At 39.0% G+C, this 21296-nt stretch overlaps 1 protein-coding gene across 2 annotated transcripts in view; it reads right to left on the reverse strand.

The window, feature by feature from the left end:
- Positions 1 to 21296, reverse strand: part of Skap2 (src kinase associated phosphoprotein 2) — a 161326-nt gene that overhangs the window by 50678 nt on the left and 89352 nt on the right. For both annotated transcript variants that reach the window (XM_006982200.4, XM_076566810.1), the window contains exons 5-9: positions 8865 to 8942; positions 7850 to 7933; positions 1690 to 1814; positions 759 to 822; positions 269 to 400 (exon numbers count right to left, since the gene is read on the reverse strand). In XM_006982200.4, coding sequence (XP_006982262.3) covers positions 269 to 400; positions 759 to 822; positions 1690 to 1814; positions 7850 to 7933; positions 8865 to 8942 — 483 coding nt within the window. The remainder of the gene's footprint in view (positions 1 to 268; positions 401 to 758; positions 823 to 1689; positions 1815 to 7849; positions 7934 to 8864; positions 8943 to 21296) is intronic.

Below are 21296 nucleotides of genomic sequence, written 5' to 3' on the forward strand. Positions count from 1 at the left end.
TGAATTGCCTCAAACAGAAACTTCTTCATAAAACAGAGTTTGAAGGTTTTCTTTGTCTTTGTTCTTACTAGCTCACCACTTCCTACTAAAGTTGTCAATCTGAAGACAAATTACACACACACACACACACACACACACACACATACACACACACACACACACACATACACACACACACACACACACAGGCATGCATGCAGAGGCATAAACACAAATAAGGATCAGAAGACCCATGGCCTTTTTCAGTACATCACCACAATAAAGGTACCTGGAAGTTCTTCATAAATTTCATCATCTATTGGTTGGTTCCTTGATGGGCTGACTGGAACAGGATGATCGACGTCATCATATAATTCTCCTCTTTCGTCATCATCCTCTGGAATCACATCGGATCCCATGTCTTCAAAGCACATTTTGTGAAGCAATTTTAAAAGAATGCAAAAGAGACTTAAGACTGTGCTTCTTAAATGAACACAATTCTACCAACTAATACCCACACCTTCTACTATACTTTTAAATCAAAACATGATTAAATGGTTTTGTAAGTGCATGAGTCTTAAGTTACCAACTGTATTCAAGGGAAGCTTGCTTTAATAAACGCAAGTGAATGAACCATATATTATACCAAGAAAGCATGTCAGCATTCTCTTGATCATTCTCACAGAAGTCACTAAGGCTTTATATGTGAAAACCTGGTTCAACCCATTCCTAAATTAATATTGAAGGAAAATGAAAACGTGTTCAACTGATGCTCTTACCTTGTAATATAAATTTCAGCTGCTGGACCCATTCCTCAGCATCTTTGGGAGAAGCTGCTGTAAACTAATGAAAACATTCCAACAATAAGAACTGAAATCGTAAGAGCAATGAAAAGGTGTGCTGCATTCTTATCATTTCTTAAGAACATTAGTGATTCTTTTCATGTCTAGGGGTACTGTTCTTGCAAGGATGCTTCTTATAATGTACAGTTAATTTTGACAAATTTATGTAATTGAAGCAGAGGATGATGGATTTGAAACTCTGATCAGCAGCTGGCAGCTGCACAGGGAAAGATGCTGCTTCTCTTCATCAATGTCAAAGGCTGAACTGATGAACAAAATTTGCCCTTGACAATTAGAAGACATCCATGAATTTCTTTAGACTGCTGGGTACAGTTTTCTTAAAAATGTTCTTGTCAGATTCCAACACACTACCTGACAACTTAATTAACTGGCTTTCAACTGCAATCTCAGATATTTAAAACTTATTAAACATACATTCCATATTGATGCCTAGCTGATGGCTCTTGAATTGTCGAGCTGATAATGCGTCTTTATCTTCATTTTCTCCCACACCCCTAAGCAATACAATATGCACTAATACTCTAATATTTTTCCTTTGATGATTTTATTCTTTCTGCTATGTAATTCTTTTAGGAAATCACACAGTTCTATTAAAGTAGATATAAAATGTTACATGTGATGTAATTGATAAATTACAAATTCATTTGCTCTTTTGCAAGGATATATCACTTGAACTGATCAGAAATTTTAAAATGTATTTCTTCTTTATATGAATGTTCAATGTACAAAATACTATTTTTATTATTACTTTGTCAAGGAAAGCTGTTTTAATAAAACACTAATGTCTCTATAAATGAAATCAGAACATCTTATCAAGTTAATTTTAAGGCAACATAAAAATTCCAACCTGATAGATACGTTTATCAGGAGCACAGATTTCAAAACAGCAATCTTTCTTTGCATCCTTTCTGAGGGTGTTATTCATTCTGACATCGTAGCCCTCTATTGCAAATTCACCTTTCTGTTGTTTGTCTACAGAAGATAAAGGCCAAGTTAGAGTTTCATTCACTACAGTGAATATAAATGCCCGATTATCTCTTATTGAGGTTTTCTATGTCAAGTCTTGGGAGAAATTTTCGTCAGCCACTTAGCAGTTCTACACTGTGAAAGTATTCAGGAACCAGAAGAGGTCTGGGGATGGTGGCGGTGTTCAGAAGGAGGCGAGGAAATCCACAGGGAAATATCTAAGCACTAGAAGTTAAAATTTGCTAGAAATTTGAGTTTCAAGGAGCCAATGGCATAACTGCTCTACTCGAAGCTTGCTGGACCTTCTTGTTTACTGTCCTACCCTCCCTCGGCACCACCACCAAGTTGGAGTGGCCCTTTAAAGAAAAGTTTTCTTTTCTTTTTTAATCTTAAAAGGAAAAAAGGAAACTCAGTGTGAAGTAAGAGCCAAGTAGACGCCTGGCGAGGAGTGAAAAGGCAGGCAGGTAAACTAACGGGGCTACTAAAGGGGTTTCTGAGCCAGTCAGTGGACAGGAAACTGCTGAGAGCAGATTGAATCTAATACAGTGCAGTCCAAAGGAAAGATGGCTTCAGTTTGGTCAGGTATTATATTATTTTAAAGATAAACAAAATAGAACAGAAACAAAAGGTTTAATACTCCAAAACTAAGAACATTAGCTTTCTTCATTAGATTTTGCCATTTTGATAGAAAAGGCTACAGAGCAATAGGTTTATTTTCCACATTAACACACAACACCAAAATCAGAAGTAGGGACAAACTGTCTCTTTTACTGAGCTCAGGGTTAAGTACAGAAATGCTTTTGTAATGCAAGGGCAACAATAAAATGCATGTCTTCTTTTCTTAAATACATTAATTTAGCACCTGAAGTAACATCATTTTTTAAAGGCCATGGAGATCATATGTTGCCCAAAATGTCAAATGGGAAAAAAAATATGAGTTAGACAGGCATGACCTCAGCCTAAACAATCTATTTAGTCATAATTTATATATCTGGATGACTAAAAAATTCCAGTTAAAATTTTTGAAGTTCACTTGGTTGAAACATTCCATACTTAACTCTAAGTTTTACAAAACTATACTTTAAAAATTACAGGCCAGGTGTGTGCCTGTAAATGAGCAAGGGACCTCAGGCAAGAAGACCCTGCAGAGGCCAGCCTAGACTACAGTGGGAGACCCTGCATCAAAACAAAAAAAGGAGAAAGACAGGATCTACAGCACTGTCCAATATGTGTTCCTTCAGATATCAGGGGGATTCTGTGAGTGTATATGTTTAAGATGCTTTTTGCTGAATTAAACTACATTAACAGAATTGAGGATGTAGTTCAGTGGTAAAGCATCACCTACTATGCACAAGATATCCTCAGTACTGGCAAAACCCAAAAAGTTAAAAAGTTTCATGAGTCTAGATTATACAGTCATGCATTTCTTAAGGCCTTTAGCGTATTTACATACCAATTGAATTTCTAAGAGAAAAATGTAATATGCAGCATGCGCAAACATGACTCATCTCTGAAATTCTTTTATCCAGAGAACACTTTATATATCTGGTGCTCCCCAGACATAGTTCGCGAAATACCTAACTGGAAAAATACTGAAGGAAGAGTGAAAACCAGTAAGTGCTTAAACACTTTTGATGCTTCTACCATTCTCCAAGAAAACTAAACCATTCATTCATTCAACAAATTTATATTAAACACTTTAAACATGCCCAGTAGTTAAGACAAAGTTGTTAATAGCACCCTTTATCAGATCTTTCTCAGTGAAATAAACACACATGCATTACAAATGTAGGTAATCCACAAATACCAGTCAACAACCCACTTACACTGCAAGAGGAATTAAACCCCCACTACAAAAAAATGAAATACTATGAGGTGAGATACTTAGGTGGTCCAGTGAAATGTGCAGGGAATCAGGACCGGTCTGCATCTTTAATCGAACGCAGCTCCTTCTTTCTTCCCTGTGCTCCAGCTTTGCTCCCCATTCTGATCCTAGCCACGGGCTTTCACAGTGCTGACTTCCCGCTCTTCCCCCTCCTGAACCGTCCACTTCACCTCTGGTCTCTCTTAGTCCACGCCCACCGCTCTCACACTCAATCCTGAGTAATTTATGAACAACAGGGTTTACTTCTCAACATTCTGGCGGATTAGAAGTCCAAGACCAAGGTGCCAGCAGGTTAAACATCTGGCGGGGTCTTCCCTCTGCCGCAGCATCCTCCGGAGGGAGAGACACTGAGGCCCTTTGAGGCAGCAGTCCGAAGGAGGGCTTCAGAGCTCACTTGAACATTTTCATTGGGTCATTCATGAGGATAAAGCCCTTGTGGTCAAATCACTTCTAAACGCTCTGCATCCTAACACTACCTTCTTGAAAGTGGCTCCAAAATACAAATTTTAGATAGACACATAATTAAAATTATGGCCTTTATCCAGTAAACTTCTATTCATTCTTTATGGCCCAATAAAATGTCCTTATCACAGGTTTCCCCAAAGGCCCCTAGCAGTTAGTTCCACTCCTTTGTGATCCAAAGGAATTTCATTTAAATTACTTATTATACCTCATTGAATTTATGTCTATCTGCCTAGTCGCTGCCTCCGATTTCATAGCCTCTTATCTTCTCACTGATAGTCACACAATTCAAGCAGTGAGCACCTCAAAGGATCTTTGGATTTCCACTGTTTATTATACCAAGTATCTAGCAAATGTTTACCAAATAAAATGTGAATAAATGAGTAAGTGAATGAATGAATGCCTCGATGGGAATCTGAATATCTAGGACGTAGGTCACTTGATGAATGAGGCTCATGACAATCACGGGAAAAGGAAGGAGATGGGAGGATGGATGTATTTCACAAAGTGATAAAACATGTACTATATATATTTGTTACTTAAGGACCTGAATGGCTATGAATAATAAATACAGAGATATTTATGGGTACAGAGGTAAGTGCATTACATACCCTGGAGGATGGCCGCACTCCTTCTAAGCCATTACTACTTTGATAGGTCAATATGGTTTTTGGCACGCACAATAAGGTAGAAAATGTGAGCTATGTACGTGTCAAACAATAACGAAGTATGGCTTAACCTAGTGAGTGGTATCAACCAACTGCGCCATGTGCCTCTACAAACCATTTATCTCAATCCTACTTGCTTAGAGGCTTACAGTTTTCATATATCAAAATAGCTCATTCCAAAGTTTAGGTGATGGTTCACGCACACAATAAAGCTGTACGACTCAGCTACTTGATTACACAAAAGAAAATTAAAATGCTATTTGATAATGTTTTCCCGGAAAAAGATAAAGTGGCAGGAAATCGGGATCATGCCAAACAAGCAATTAAGAAATGTCTAAAGGCAGAATTTTTTCAGAGTCCCTAAAGAGAAGGGACAGGGATTCCAGGAAGGAGCGAGCTGCTGCACACAGACCTGGGACATTGGGAAGACACAGCACCGAGGGTGTACTACTCAGACTGGGTCTTTGGGCCAACAAGGAAGGGATGTGACGGCACTAACTTCTGAAACACAAGTGGCTGTACAACTAAATGGATCACAAAGCACTTAAAATGCAAAATGCTAAGAATGGTAGCACCATAAGGTCTAGCAATAAGAACAGAAATGGAAATTTACTATCTCAAAGATTCTAGCCGGAATTTCTTTATGGAACATTGGCCTTTGGAGAGAAATATCAATAGAAACACTCCTTAGGGTTTAGGAAGATTTGCTGGCTTTGACCTAACATTGCCATTAGTAATCACTGACCCTCAGGACATACAATGAGAAGCCTGACTGAACCAAAGCCACAGTATTTGAAACTTCTGAGTCTGATGGAAAAAGGACTTTTGCTTTTTGAGAAATGGTAAGACTTTTATCTAAACTCGAAATAGTATAGAAAACTGTTTCTATAATGGTAATACACATTGGGACCTGTGACGATTATAAGTGGCACCCTCAGCTACTTGCTCGCAGCAGGAGGAGGAAGTCTGAGTGCTGTGAACTGTGACTACTTCACAGGTGCCGTCATTACAGACAACATGCTAATGACAGAATCCAGACTGGCCACTACATTCCAAAGTCATTAATCCAATCAGCAAAAGGTGAGACCAACTTCTGGTATTATATAAAACGTCAAACTTATCTTAAATAGAATAATTTCATCTGCATATTGTTCTAATAAACATTACCTATTTCTTTCTTACTTATTTTCTCTAAGGACAGAGTATTTCAGAAAAATTTCACTGTTTTTTTGTTTTGTGTAAAATACATACAAATTTGCATATATATGTGTATATACTATTTATAAAAAAATTTTTAGTGCATATTCGTTGTATAAAACAATGATTTCATAATACATTTTAATCAAATCTACCATCTAGGCTATTGCTTATCTCTATAAGCAATGGCTTCTACTTTAGAATATCCATCTTCTGATCTGCTTTCCCTTGGAAAAAGGGAAAACTAGAAGTGTGTGTGTGTAATATATATATATATATATACTATAATATATATATTATATATTATATATATATAATTTCATTATTTTGCAGCTTCACCTATTCAAATAAGAAAGCTAAAATTATGTGAACTATTACTAAAATTGTGCATTAGTTAATAAATGAAGTTTATTAACTAATACTAATGAAGTATGAAGTTGTAGAGTATGAAAGTTAACACAGGTCTACAGTGGTCACAAGCTGAACTGTAAACAAATTCCAGGCCTGCCTTTTACCACTCTAAGAATGGACATTGTCCTTTGTTTTCCTAACATTAAAATAAATGGGATAACTGCACAAGTCTGGGCCCATGGATATGCCCAGAGCTGATGAGGGGCCCCCAGCACCCTGCTTCCTGAAGATTCATATGCAGTTAATGGTTGATGGGAGAGGGAGGGACACTTCCTTCAGTGGTGTAGCCATTGGTAAGGTGCCCTTGCTGCTGTAACCCTACTGAAACTTGGGGAGGGGAAGAAGGGGAAGAGGGGGAACAAGAAGGGAAGAAGGGGGGAGAGGGAGGAGAATGAGGAGGGGAAGGAACGGAAGGAGGGGAAGAAAAGAAAGATGAAGAGGGAAGAAGGAAGGAGAAGAAGATGAAGAGGAGGAGGAAGAGGAGGAAAAAGAAGAAGAGGAAGAAGAGGAGGAGGAGGAAATAGGAGAAAGAAGGGGAGGAAAGTAAGGGAAGAAGAAGAGGAAGAAGAGGAAGGAAAGGGAAGGGGAGGGGAGTAGAGGTAAGGAGAGGGAGGGAGAGAGAAGGGAGTGCGATCCCACACATCATGTACACAAATGAAAATGAAACGGTGAAAGCTGTATTGTGCAGGGAATGGAGGACGCCCTGAGTGAAGTCCTGAACAAATATGAACTGTTGACATGCGCACAGCCATGCCAAGGACCAAGACCTCAGACGCACGGGAAATTGACAAAACTGTGACTTAAGCCACATGGGTTGTGGCAATTATGCACAATTGATATATGTTAATAAAAACATTGTCAGTAAACAAATAGGTTATAATGAGCCTACTTCATAGAAGTGTTGTGTGTTAAACAAGTTATGCTAGTTGGCTTGCTTAGGTAGATAGATAAACTGCTTAGACAGGGGCTGGAATAGAGCAAACTCAATGCACGTCTGCTTTTGCTGTTGGCATCTGTAAAGTCAGGCTAGGAAGTACTGTATCCATTAAATTTTATATGAAAAATATATACTACTTTTCCTGTCTTCAAAAATTTTTATCTCATATCATCATGGTCCTCATTTTTCTCAAGTTCTACAACTGTAGCCCAGATGATAAGTATTTACTAAGGTGAAAAGCCATATGAGCAAAAATGATTTTACTTTCTTTTATAATTCATAAAAACACAAGTGTGTTAAGTTTTAGGGCAGTCCAGAATCCACAACATTTGTCAAATAATGAAAGATAATTACAAATTAATCTTAGGTTATAATTCTCAAAACTTCTCAGTTCTTTTTCTATTTTGTCTTCCGTTCACTCTGCAGGAAACGGTCGCAAGCTCGTGCAAAGGAAACTGATGTAAGTAAATACCAACACTACCTTTATCACTCCCGTAATAATAGAACACTGTTTTGCTGAGAGCACACCACCGTTTCTGCCATTCAAACCCCAGGAAGCTGTGATCTGCAAAAAAGCAGGAGAAGCGCGGGTGAGATACTAGACATGACTTACATGATGCCATTTCCTTACCACACAGGGAAGGTCAGCTAATACACTTTCTGAGCTTCCTTTTACCTCTGACGTTAATCCATACTTCCCATCCCAACAGACAAGCAGCAGCAACGGATAAAGTCCAGTAGAGATGGGGCCACCACACTTACGACTGTTTCAACTGTCTGGCCACCGAACTTTCCCTACAAAGACAGTCTCCAAAGGTATCTGATACAGCTGACCCATGAGGTCTGATTTTCTCCAATTTGTCATGAAAGGGAAAGGGGGAGGGGAGGGGTGACTTGGATCATTTCTACTGCCTCTTTCGGCTCAAAAAGATTAAAAAAAAAAAAGTACAAGTGGAATATAATCAGAAGGTCTGCAGTGACAGCTAAGGAAAGCTGCATGGTCATAAAGAGTCCATCTGCTTTCCACTCCCCAAATCACAGCACCACCCCCAGATTTCGTTTTATTTTGGTGCTGAAAGGAGACCGCCTGGCCAAGGCACAGTTACCAAGGCCAATGGAGAGGGAACGCTGAAATGAGTAACAGCAGATGAGACGCCAGGCTGTTCTGAACCATAGCAGGCCAGTGTACGCTAATGGTGAGAAACTCCAGCCTTGAGGACACAGTCGTGGCCTGAAGCTTTCCCAGAAGATGTAGGACATTGCTCTTGAATCACTTACAAATACTCCAGGTTGCACTGAAAGCCAGACCTAACGCTTTGCTAGTAAAAACTAGGTAAAACCAAAGTGGCCTTTCATGTTTGGATAAGGTCACCCACATTTTCTTCATCCTTTAACTGCCTAGAGAGAACACTGCTTCCATGAGTATGCCACAAATACATTTTATTTTAGGATGGAAAAAAACCAGCTTTCATGTTGTCATTAGCCCTACGGCTTACCTTTTCTGCGTTTTTCCAGGTAGCCGGCCTTCAGGACAAAAGGAAGGTCCTGAGCTGCAATTGGAGGAAACTGGTTTCCTGGAGGAAGCGAGAGAAAGACAAACCGGTGGTAATTCACTTTGGAAAAGCATGCTGACCTCATCTCATTATTTCAGTGTACCTTTAATTGCTGCAATTACTCAATCAGATCTGGCAGCCTTGCTTCAAATCCATCCCATAGGCTCCCTTCTCTCCTCTTGTAAATCTTGGGTTAAAAAAAAATTTCTTGTTCCTAAATACAAATGCAGTATATGCTGCAGCTGAGTTATCTCAAAAGGGTGATACTTTCAATCTATATTCAATAAACACAGAACTATAACAAATAAACACAACAAATCCCAGCTAGAGAGGTGAGGAATTTCAAATGAACCACAGATGCATCTTTACATTTCTATTGGATTGGCTCTTCAAGAATTTAAATGCCATCAACTCTTACCTGTCTGTTCTTACTACCATAAACTGAGAAAGTGATTTTTCCCCAAAATGAAATACAGTATTTGTTTCTGAGTCCACATCAAATTCTCTCTCCCCCATCTGAATTTACAGAGCAACCCTAAATCAAGAGGGTATGAGTCTGCTTTATGCTTTAGGATTTTATATAAGGCATTTACGAGTCTGAGACTAGATCATCAGATAGAAGTAGCATAAACAAACAGTAGACTTCTATGAAAAACTTAAAGATTAAGCTGTAAGTTAAAGTCAGAAACTCATGGGAATATGTGACAGGTCATTCAGTAACTTCACAGGTGTCTTGGAAATTTCCCCCAGCTCTTTACAAGAGTGATAACTAGATAGACAGACAGACAGACAGTCGACAGATGAATAAATAAATAAATAATTTTAAAACATCATACAGAAATTATATCTAAGGGGACAAGTTGGGTCAACCATTAAGTTAACTAAGGTATGGTGGAACACCTGCATCTCACTGAGTAGCAGGACCACAGTCTTTGTACTTTCATTGGGCAAATATATTACCGTAACACAAAACAAATGTTCTCCGGGGCCACTGAGATGGCTCAGCAGGTAAGGGTGCTTGTTACCAAGCCTGATGACCTGAGCTTGATTCTCAGGAGATACAGAGTGGGAGGAAAGAACCAGCTCTTGTGGGTTGTTCTCTGACCTCCACAGGGTGTGTGGACACAAGCACACATGCACAAATAAACACAATAAAAATTTAAATGTCCTCCAAATTTCAAGAGGACAAGTTATTCTGAAGGGAAATACTTTATAATTTTTAATATTGTATGTGTAAGAGTTTTCTGCCTCCATGTATGTCTGTGCACTATGTGCACAACAACACTGATGGACAGAAGACGGTGTGGGATCCCCTGAACTGGATTACAAATGACGTAAGCCCCCATGCAAGTGGTGTACAGCTGACGGTAATAAGGCTGCCTCCAACACACTGCAGAGCAAACAGGTCACTTTGTGTCCTCATCCTTCAGCACAGCTTACCGTCAACAGGATCAAGGAATATCCTGGATCACAGCAATTTTTAAAAAGCTTGAAATATGACTTAAAAATCAACACAAGTTCTGACTTCTTCGTTCTACATTAGCTTCTCACTCAGTTTTTCTCTTGTACGAACAGGTATCAAGGGATCAGAGGGATTCAAAGACCTTTCACAACAGACATCTCGGATTCATTTCCTTCTCATATTTTTATGAGAAGGTTGGTGGCCAATTTAAATACTAGACTTGTGAGGAACCTAAAACCCCTTTCACATTTTTACCATTAACAAGTCATTATGCTGTTATGGGCCTCATTGTTCACATTTTTATAGTTGTTCAACCTTGACTTCATGCAATCCCTGCTAAGTTTCTGAGCGTCTCTTTTGCTGACTACAATTTTCGTTTTATTGCTTGGCATTTATATAGTCTCCGACATGAACACTAAACCTTTCAGCTAGCATAATCTTCCCACCACCTTCATACCATTAAAACTTCCCGTTTACATTGGAAAGGAAGAAGGGAGGTTTTTAGACTGTTCTTCGCCCATGTGTTCTTTCACTGAGTCAAACCTTGGTCTAGTCAAATACTGTCACCACAGGATGAGACTATTTGCCTTGAAATGCAAAAAGTTAAGGATAAACTCCTCATTAATCAATTGCCCCCACCAACACTAACAAAGTACCTATGGGCTAATCCAAACCTTCTATTAAAATACTATTTTTATTAATGCTTGAGAATTTCATACACTACATATGATCATATTCACCACCTTCCTATCTCCTTCCACATCAACACACACCTCCTTTTTGTTTTGTTTTGTTTTTTTAACAAATTTGTGCTGCCCAAATACTCCTGGGTGTGGGTCTGCCCTGGAGCATGGCTGATCAACCAGGAGCCACACCCTTAAAAAAGCTGACTCTCCCAATCCCAGCAGCCATCCATTGTCAACAGCTCCTCAGCCAGGAGTGGGGTTTGTGTCCAATACCCCACCCAATCTCCCATGGAGAATTCTGTCTGGCATGAGCTCAGGCAGGTCTTGGCATACTGTCACAGCCACTGGTGAGTTCATATAAGCACTGTCCTGTCATGTCTGGAAAACACCATTTCATTGTAGTAAAAATGAAAAGAAAAAGAAAGAAAATTATAGGTCAATCTCTCTGTTGAATATAGATGAAAAAATTCTCTTAAACCTAATTCAAGAGCACATCACAAAGATTATCCACCACGATCAAGTAAGCTTTATCCCAGAGATGCAGGGACGGTTTAATATATGTAAATCAATGAATGTAATCCACCACATAGATTCAAGGACAGAAACCACATGATCATCTCATTAGATTCAGAAAAGGCTTCTGACAAAATCCAACATCTCTTCATGATAAAAGTACCAAGAATCTAGGGAACCAGGGGACATATCTCAACATAATAAGGATCCAGCATCTCTTCATGATAAAAGTACCAAGAACCTAGGGAACCCGGGGACATATCTCAACATAATAAGGGCAATACACAATAAGAACCCACAGCCAGCATCTTGCCAAACAGAGAAAAACCCCAAAGTATTTCCACTAAAATCGGGAACAAGACAAAGAGGTTCCCTCTTTCCTTTCCTGTTCGGTACGGTGCTTGAAGTCCTAGTTAGAGCAGAAGAACAGCAGAGCGAGATAACGGGGCACAAACAGGAAAGGAAGAAGTCAAAGGATCTATATTTATAGGAGATATAGTGCTACACATAAAATACTCCACCAGAACACCCCTACAGATGATAAACATATTCAGCAAAGTAGTGGGATACAAAATTAACACACAAAAATCAGTAGCCTTCCTATATACCAACAGCAAGCACACCGGGAAAGAAGTCAGGGAAACAGTGTCATTCTGAATAGCAAAAACAAACAAACAAAAACTAAAACAAACCCACAAAAAAGCTTGAAATAAATCTAAGTGGAAGACTTGTACAATAAGATCTTATCCAAATCCTTTTAAATTCTTCGCTTTCACACAGCGTAAGTCCACAAATTGAGGGAGAGAGTGCTTCCCTTATCTCTTCTACATTCCCATGATGAGTCTGGAAACAGGCCTGGTCGTTTGGTAAATAAACTCATTTAAAAAAAATTCACTTAATGCTTGTTTGATATTTGATGCACATCATATAAGGCTTCACTTTTTGGAGACTACCACCTCATTCCACGTTGAGAACACTTTCCTACTCATCCATTCACGAATACTTGTCTAACTTTTCTTAAAAAATGGCCTCAGAAGTGCTCATAACCCTAGGCAACTCCAGTTCCAGAGGATCCAACGTCCTCTTCTGACCTCTGTGGGCAGCAGGCATGCACACAATGCATGGACATACACACAGGCAAACAGACACACAATAAAATAAAGAAATCCTAAAAAAAAACACCCTGTTCCTGCAAATCTATGACCGACACAAGCTGCTTAGCCTCTCTGAGATTCAAGTTTCCTCATCTAAAGCATGAAAACTCAGGTCAAATCAACTCTAAAGCCACCTCAATTCTAAGACTCAAGAATATACCCATACCCGTGTTGTTCTTGTGCTTTAACAAGGACTAGTCCAAAATGTCGCACGTGCCAACTCTTCTTCCCACATTTTCTTCTAGGTAGAGCAATCAGTGATTTCTCTTATAGCTAACACAGAAAGAACTGCCTTATATCATTGCTAAGGCTTAATTTCTACATCAAATCTTAGCCTGAAATGTCTGTAAAATAAAGTAAGCACATAAATTAATTTTTATATTCTACATGGGTAATTTGGAGTCTGAAATCATCTGACATGTTTTGGGTAGCAAAAAGAAAGCGACCACATACTCAATGGACGTATCAAACAGTAGTCTCTAGGAGACTACCTGGTGACGGAAAGGTTTCGCACGATCCCTCCCCAGAGCCCGCTTTCTTACCGCTGTTTCTTCTCTGGGAGGGCTGAGCTGTTCGTACACCAGTGATGGCGACTGGAGAGGCTACTGTGCTAACTTCCTGAACTGAACAACGGGGAAGGGTGCAGGAGCAGCTCACAACCCAGCTTAGACACGAAGATGGTCCCTTTGCAGTTCTTAGAGCCACAGAATTCCCAGGTAGAATGACTGCCGTCTGTTAGTGGACACTATGTAAGGTAGCAAGGCACTGTGAAAGCCACAAAGCAAAAACTGACTGCCATCGGGGTAATTCCAGTTTGCCTTTATTAACTCCACCTCATGAAATGAAAATTCCAATAGCCTCATGAGAATTCTATTATGCCCTCAATCAGCCTGTGTGGGACCAAAGAAGACAACAGTCATCCATGCTATAGCTGATGTATGCAGAAATGCTCATGAATATGAGCCAAGTGATTAAGCATTTGCTCAAGGGCCAGTCAAAAGTGTCTATCTTACGCTACATAGTTGTGTGTAGCTACTATTAGTTTTCATGGATACCTACCAAAATATATAAAATTCAAATGGCAAGAGTCCAAAATAATTAAGAAAAATCTGAAATAAAGTATGTTCATCAGTAACCATGAAAGCAGCTGTCAAAAAGTCACAGGCCAAATCACACTGCCCACTGGGTTCCACTGCCTGTCTCTACCCACTTAGAACCGCTTCTTTTAATTAAGAGGATGCTCAAGCGTCTAACCAGAACCTCAACTGAGGAGTGCTGTTTCAGCAAATATGCAAGATAGGATTGCTGTCCCGCTCTCATATACATTAACTTCTTACTTAGATGTTAAAGATTGCTGTAAGATTTCTGATTTTGGTTTTTTTTACCTAAAAATAGACCGATAAATATAACATATTTGTAATACATGAAACTTGTTTCTTACAGAAGTTAAAATATGATTTTTATCTTAAAATCTAATTAGTAATTTATGTAAATTCTGCAAAAAAATCTTTCATTTGTTCTCAGGGATGATGACACAGAATCAAACACTTAAAGATAAATAGCAGGTTCACTTCAGAGACAAAAAATACTATTTTGTGTGTTCATGGTATCAAGGAACCCCTCTATGTTCTTTTATTTTGGTCAACTAAAAGCTACATTTTAGTAATAGAGCTTTACATTTTACAGAAGTATCTAAATAAAATTTCACCTTCTACATGGAGTAAATTCTGAGCAACTTTTATATGCCTGTATTTTTTCTTTTAATATATTTTTTTCTTTTAATAATTTATTTTTATTTTATGTGCATTGGTGTTTTGCCTGCATGTCTGTCTGTCTGAGGGTGTCAGGTCCCCTGGAACTGGAGTTACAGACAACTGTGAGCTGCCATGTGGGTGCTGGAAATTGAACCCAGGTCCTCTGGAAGAGCAGTTAGTGCTCTTAACCACCGAGCCATCTCTCCAGCCCCATTACATGCCTGTATCTTAACCATTTGCTCTGTGGGAAAAAACAAAAACAAACAAACAAACAAACAAACAAAACCTGAATTCAGAAAACAATAGCCTTTCAAAAGCCAACACTGTATAAGCAATAAGAAAATAAGACACAAACGGAAGTTGGGCAATGGTGGAGCATGCCTTTAAACCTAGTACTTGGGAGGCAGAAGCAGGCAGATCACTGTGAGTTCAAGGCCACCCTGGTCTACAGAGAGTACCATGACAGCCAAGCCTATACAAAGAAATCCTGTCTTGAAAAACCAATACATAAATAAAAAACAAATAAATAAATATAGAAGTTTAAAATAGAAGACATACTTTTCCTAAGTTACAAATATATCTCCAAGTCCTAAAAATTTCTACAAGCACTCTAAATGTTACACAATTCCATTTATACCATTATTGCGTGAATGTTAATGCCCGTCTTCTTTGCCACACTGAAGGTGGCACAGATCTGAGAGTGCTCTTAGAACCCTGGTCAGAACATCAGGCCTCTGTTCATGAGCCTTAGTTAACAGTTGGTAAGGAAGCGAGGTAGTAGATCTCACTTCCTTTTGTTCTCAAATCTTTAGGGCAAGCTATAGAGAATTATTACATGGATGTAAAAAGATAACACATAAGATAAGATAATCCCTTTAAAAGGCTGGGTATTATCATTATTTGTAAATAGCTTATTTACCATAAATACATTGTTCTTCACTAAAAAAAAAAGAACTACAGCAAAAATTGAAGCCATAAACCACTTAGAATAAAAACTTAAAAATTAAACACTTTTTTTGAGATGGAGTCTAACCCAGGCTGGCTTGGAATAGGTTATGTAGAAGAGGCTAGAACCAATGCTACAATCACCGTGTCAGGTGGAAAGCTAAGCACTTTTATTTCCATTCCATCTACAGATATCAGTAAGAAAAACAACTGCTACATGAAAAAACAAGTCCCTTATTATACTAATTAGGAGAAATGAAATCATATCTCAATTAACTTATTAGCCAATTATTTATTAGTGTGCATTATGTACCTTCTCCTGAATATTACCTAAAGTAGACATGAAAATAAAATTGACCTTCACTGAAAAACTGTCAAAGCTATTTTAAAGGCCAGCTGTTCATGTATAAAAGTCAAAGCACAACATGCTATTCTACATCAAACACAACCTTCTCCACATTACAAAATTCACTCATTAAAAACAACATCCCACTATCCATAGCATGGTGACAAATAGCAGCACAGTTCACTGAAGCAGTAACTACAGCTAACATTTATTGAGGCTTGACCACAAATTAAGCACAATATTGTAATCATCTCATTTCATTCAACCACAACCTCAACATTAGTTCTGTTACCAATAGGAAGTCAAGGTCACAGTAAGTATAGCCAGGATGTCAAGTCTATCTTGCAAAGCTTATAAAACCTATTTTCTGAAATGCTATGTTCTACCATTGGTGTAATAAAAGGATGTCATCTATAGAAGGTGTTATTACGGCCGGGCAGTGGTGGCGCACACCTTTAATCCCAGCACTCGGGAGGCAGAGCCAGGTGGATCTCTGTGAGTTCCAGGCCAGCCTGGGCTACCAAGTGTGTTCCAGGAAAAGGCGCAAAGCTACAGAGAAACCCTGTCTCAAAAAACCAAAAAGAAAAAAAAAAAAAAAAAAAAAAAAGGTGTTATTACTCCGTGACACTAAAGGAATCATGACTATCTAACATCAATGCCTTAACAGTAGGATACTTGCAATTTGTCATGCACATAAGATCCTAGAGTATCTGTTCCATCTTCTTTAAGACAGTAGGGCAGTTTTGCTCCCCGAGCATATGAACGAGAATGGTCCCCATAGGCTCATATATTTGAATATTTGGTCCACAGTTGGTGAAACTGTTTGGGAAGGATTTGGAGGTATGGCCTTGTGGAGAAGGTGACTTACTGGGAGTGGGCCTGGAGGTTTGAAAGGCCCATCCATCCCCAATTAGCAATCTCTACCTTATGGTTGTGTCTCAAGATACGAGTTCTCAGCTATGCTCCGGCACCATGCCTGCATGCTGCCATGCTCCTTGCTATGATAGTCATGGACTCTAACCCTCTGAAACTGTAAGCCTCAAATAAACTCTTCTATATGTTGCCTTGGTCATGGTGTCTTATCACAGTACTAGAAAAGTAACTAAGATGCATAGCTTTTTAAAAACTTCCATGTTAGTTTAGAAATAGATAAACATAAGCAAATCAGTAAAGGGAAAACTTGTATTTTTGGATGGGAAGGAGGTTTTTCTGTATGCAGATCCCTCCAGCCAACTGATTAGAAGAAATTATACACAATTTGGACTTAATTCCTCGTCCTTTCTATTTGCCCATGCTTTATTTTCATACAGGTCATGGATGATTTGTTTATTTTTACAACTATTTCATGTTTGTGTTTTAAGTTACAAAACTTTAAAATCTAAGAGAATTAGTAACTTTTATAATTTCAAACATTTTAAGCATTTGTTTTATTCATTTATTTTTCCTGTTATGTACACACACAGGTTTGGGTTGGTAGGACCAGAGAGAGCAAAGTACCGAGTTATTCCAATCAAGCATAGTACAGTTAGTTTATGGTTTTGGATTTGCTTTAAAGAAAGAGAACTGGTATAAAAAAAAAAAAAAAAAAAAAAAAAAAAAAAAAACAGTTGTCATCCTATTTGCAATTTCCAAATCAATCTCAGGAGTAAGAGGTGGTTACAGTAAGTTTGTTAGCTTGGTTTTTTTTTTTAAGTAAAAATAAATATGTAGTTTGAAAATAATCAAGCATGAAATTATTTTATAAAAAGTAAAACAGGGCTCAGTTAGGAGTCTATTCACAGCTCTACTCTGATCACTTGGAAAGTGGACTTGATTATTAGAGCAAACCAGTCCTGATTATTGTCATGCTCAGCCACTCACGACCTGCTCCCCTAAGAAGGCAAACCCTCTGTGGCATTTCCCCTCTTTTGCTTTTCAAAGCAATTCTGTTGGCTTGAAGCATCTTCCTTAAAATAATAATAATAAAGCTGGGCTGGGTGGTGCATGCCTTTAATCTCTGCACTCAGAAGGCTGAGGCAGGTGGATCTCTGTGAGTTTGAGGCTAGCCTAGTCTACACAGTGAGTTCCAGGACAGCCAGGGCTGTTACACAGAGAAATACTGTCTTGGAAAAACAAATTTAAAACAAACAAACAAACAAACAAATAAAAACCCCACCAGGGGTTTATGTATATTTTTCCTGCCCTCCCTTTTTTCACACACTTAATGTACAGTCTTTTCACGTGACAAAAGGACCTCACATAATTCTCTTTGACCAACATGGGTATGAAATTCATGCATCCTTAGTTATTTTTAGTATTAGTTCAGTAATATTTTACGTCATACACAAACAAAGTACTTGTAGCCATCAGTACATGACACATTTAGGAGGGCGAACTGATGTGGAAGAGGTGGGGCAGGGAGCAAATCACTACATAGAGAAATGTTGAAGTTACGGAATCCGGGTGAATAGTAGTGGGAAATGTACATATTCTTCTTGCAATTTTCTGGTTTAATTATCTTAATTATTAAACACCAGATCAAAATGAACTGGAACTACAAATGTCATCTATATTTATCAGAAAAAGGCCAAAATTCAGCCCTAAGCTTTAGTCATCAATACGAAGCAGGAAATACAAATTTTCTGAGCCTCTGCCCATAAGGTAACCATCTCCTAAGGATACACAACTGGTTCCTGGTACTGAAATGAGAAAGGAATTTCTCCATGTGTTTTCAATGTCCTCAGCAGCATTTTCACAGTATATAAAACAAATACTTCAAAGGACTGTTTTATATAACATCATTCATATCCTACCAACAGCTAATACCAAAGCAAAATTCAGTTTAAAAAAAAAAAAACTCTGTGGAGTAGAAACCCCAGGCAGCCCAAGCATGTAGCTCCTCTCAAACAGCTTTATTAAACTCAAGAGTAAGACTACAGCAGATCATGGCTGATGCCCTGCACTTTGTCCAGACCATGCTTCCAAACACCATTTGCCTTGTCTAACTTTTAGTAAGCATTACATCCCAAGCAGAAGCTTGCATGTTCCCTGCATGAAGCCAGACAATCCTCTAATATTGCTGCTTAAGTCAAAAGCCATATTCTCTAACTATCTCAATGCAGGGATACAGTGGATGCATTTTCACTTATAAATTCACATTTACATTACATTTATAATTTTTAGTGCCCTCACAGGGACATAAGCTTGGATGAATATTATCTTAATACAAAACAAATCAGCAATTGGTCAAAACCCTTTAACAACCATGTCAATCTCAGCTCATAAAATTTGTGAGTGATTTTTGTTCCGTTCTGAGACAAGGTCTCACTAGCTTGGAACTCGCCTTTGCCTTATGAGTGCTAGAATTAAAGGCATAAGCCACCAACAACCTGTTTTGGTTTTTGAGACAGGGCCTCATTTGGTGGCCTAGGCTGGCCTGGAAGTAGTGACTGTCCTTGAAATCATGCGAATCCTCCTGTCTCAGCCTCCTTAGCACTAGAACTACAAGCATGAGCAAGCATATTTAGTTAGCTTGTACAACTCTGAACTCTATGTCTGTTTCATCTGAACAGATGCATAGCACATTTTCCTGAGACTGATCTAATGTCAAATCCTTTCCGTGGTGTTATGTAACTGGAAGAAGTATAAAGTATTACTAGCCACGGAATAGTGTATTGCCAGAGAATACCAACTAAACCTTCACTGTTACAGCAGATGCTTTCAGTGTGCTTTTCTAGAACCTGGAAATAAAAGCCCAGCATAAGCTTACTTCTCATTCTAGCCTTGCCTTTAAAAGGAATACCTGTTAGCAGCCACACGTGGGACTAACTGTGGAATACCTGTAAGCAGCCACATGTGGGACTAACTGTGGAATACCTGTAAGCAGCCACACATGGGACTGACTGTGGAATACCTGGTCAGGAGTTAGGAACATGTACTGCTCTTGCAGAGGACCCTAATCCAGTCCCCTGCACCCTGCTTGGGGCAGCTCCAGCTCCAGGCATCGGACACCTTTAGTCTGTGAGAGCACCTGACCCACACGCATATACCCATTCACTGATGCACTGACATAATGAAAAAACATCTTTTAAAAACTTGTTTATGGGATTTGTAGAAAATGTTCTATAAACATTTTCAACACAAAATTGAAAGAGGCTGGGCGGTGGTGGCGCACGCCTTTAATCCCAGCACTCGGGAGGCAGAGCCAGGCGGATCTCTGTGAGTTCGAGGCCAGCCTGGGCTACAGAGTGAGTTCCAGGAAAGGTGCAAAGCTACACAGAGAAACCCTGTCTCAAAAAACCAAAAAAAAAAAAAAAAATGAAAGAACATTGAATTGATGATGCAAGGGATAAATTTTACAGATTAGCTTTGAGTAAGAAGAATAATTTTAAAAGTCTTTAGTACAGCTTTCAACAATGGTCTGAGAGACTGACATAATAAAAAAAGTATACATATATACATGTAATATATGTAGAGATACAAATAAATACATATAAATAATATGTATTTACTAATTCACTAATCAAACACTTTTGAACACCCGAAATGCACCAGACACGGAGATGGGATAAGGGATGCAGTTCCAATTCTTTCTTTGAGCTGTTCGCGATTAGGTGCTATTGAACTGGCGAAGTCATGAAATTCAGAAGGGACCAGAATGAAACAGCTGGAGGACAGGCAGATGGACAAGCCAAGAGCCATGGTGACACTTTTCTGCCACCTTAAGGACTTTAAAGTGAGAAACACTCCAACGCAGCTGTGCACTTTGCTCTGGTTTCCGACTGGATCCGACAACGTACCCCACCCTGACCCAAGCTCAAGTTTGAGGCCTCAAAGTCCAGATCCTCCTGCCTCAGCCTGCTAAGTCCTGGGATTATAGATGTGTACCACCACGCCCAGCTCCAATCACGTTTAAACTTTTCAGTCACCAACATGAAGCAAGAACTACAAGAAAAAGAAACTGAAACAGAAGACAGCCCGAAAAGTGTCCGTTTTTAGTCAACTAATTTTGTTGTTTTTCTTGAAACTGAATATTCATGATATGCTTATCAAATGCCCAATGCAGACACTGGTATTTATCCCAAGGAAGACATAAGAAAGCAATGATGATGTGTCTACTGTGTGGACTATCTTCCCTTAGGGCTCTGGTTAAGAGCTCTCAGACCAGAACAACTTCAGCACAAAGGGTTAACTTTTTAGCTCAAACAACAATGCCAGTGCTAACACCTTGGAAAGCGGCAGTATCTGCTAATGTGCCAGGCGACAACAATGTGGCTTCATGTAAACAGTGGTCAGCCTCACTTGAAAGCCATGCCCAGTGAAAGCTCTGGGGCTCCTCTGGGAAAACCCTGGAGGAGGGGCAGAGTCAACTCTGACTATTCACCACTCACAAATCTCTCAAAAAGCCAAAGAATATGTACTCACTCAAATCCCCTGAGCAAATATGGACCGTGACTTACTCCAAATCAACTAAGAACAGTGATAGATACAGTATTCTATTATATATTTTTCCAAGAATTTGGCTGTAATTAAATCA

The sequence above is a fragment of the Peromyscus maniculatus genome, chromosome 3 (genome assembly GCF_049852395.1).
Source record: "Peromyscus maniculatus bairdii isolate BWxNUB_F1_BW_parent chromosome 3, HU_Pman_BW_mat_3.1, whole genome shotgun sequence".
NCBI lineage: Eukaryota > Metazoa > Chordata > Mammalia > Rodentia > Cricetidae > Peromyscus > Peromyscus maniculatus.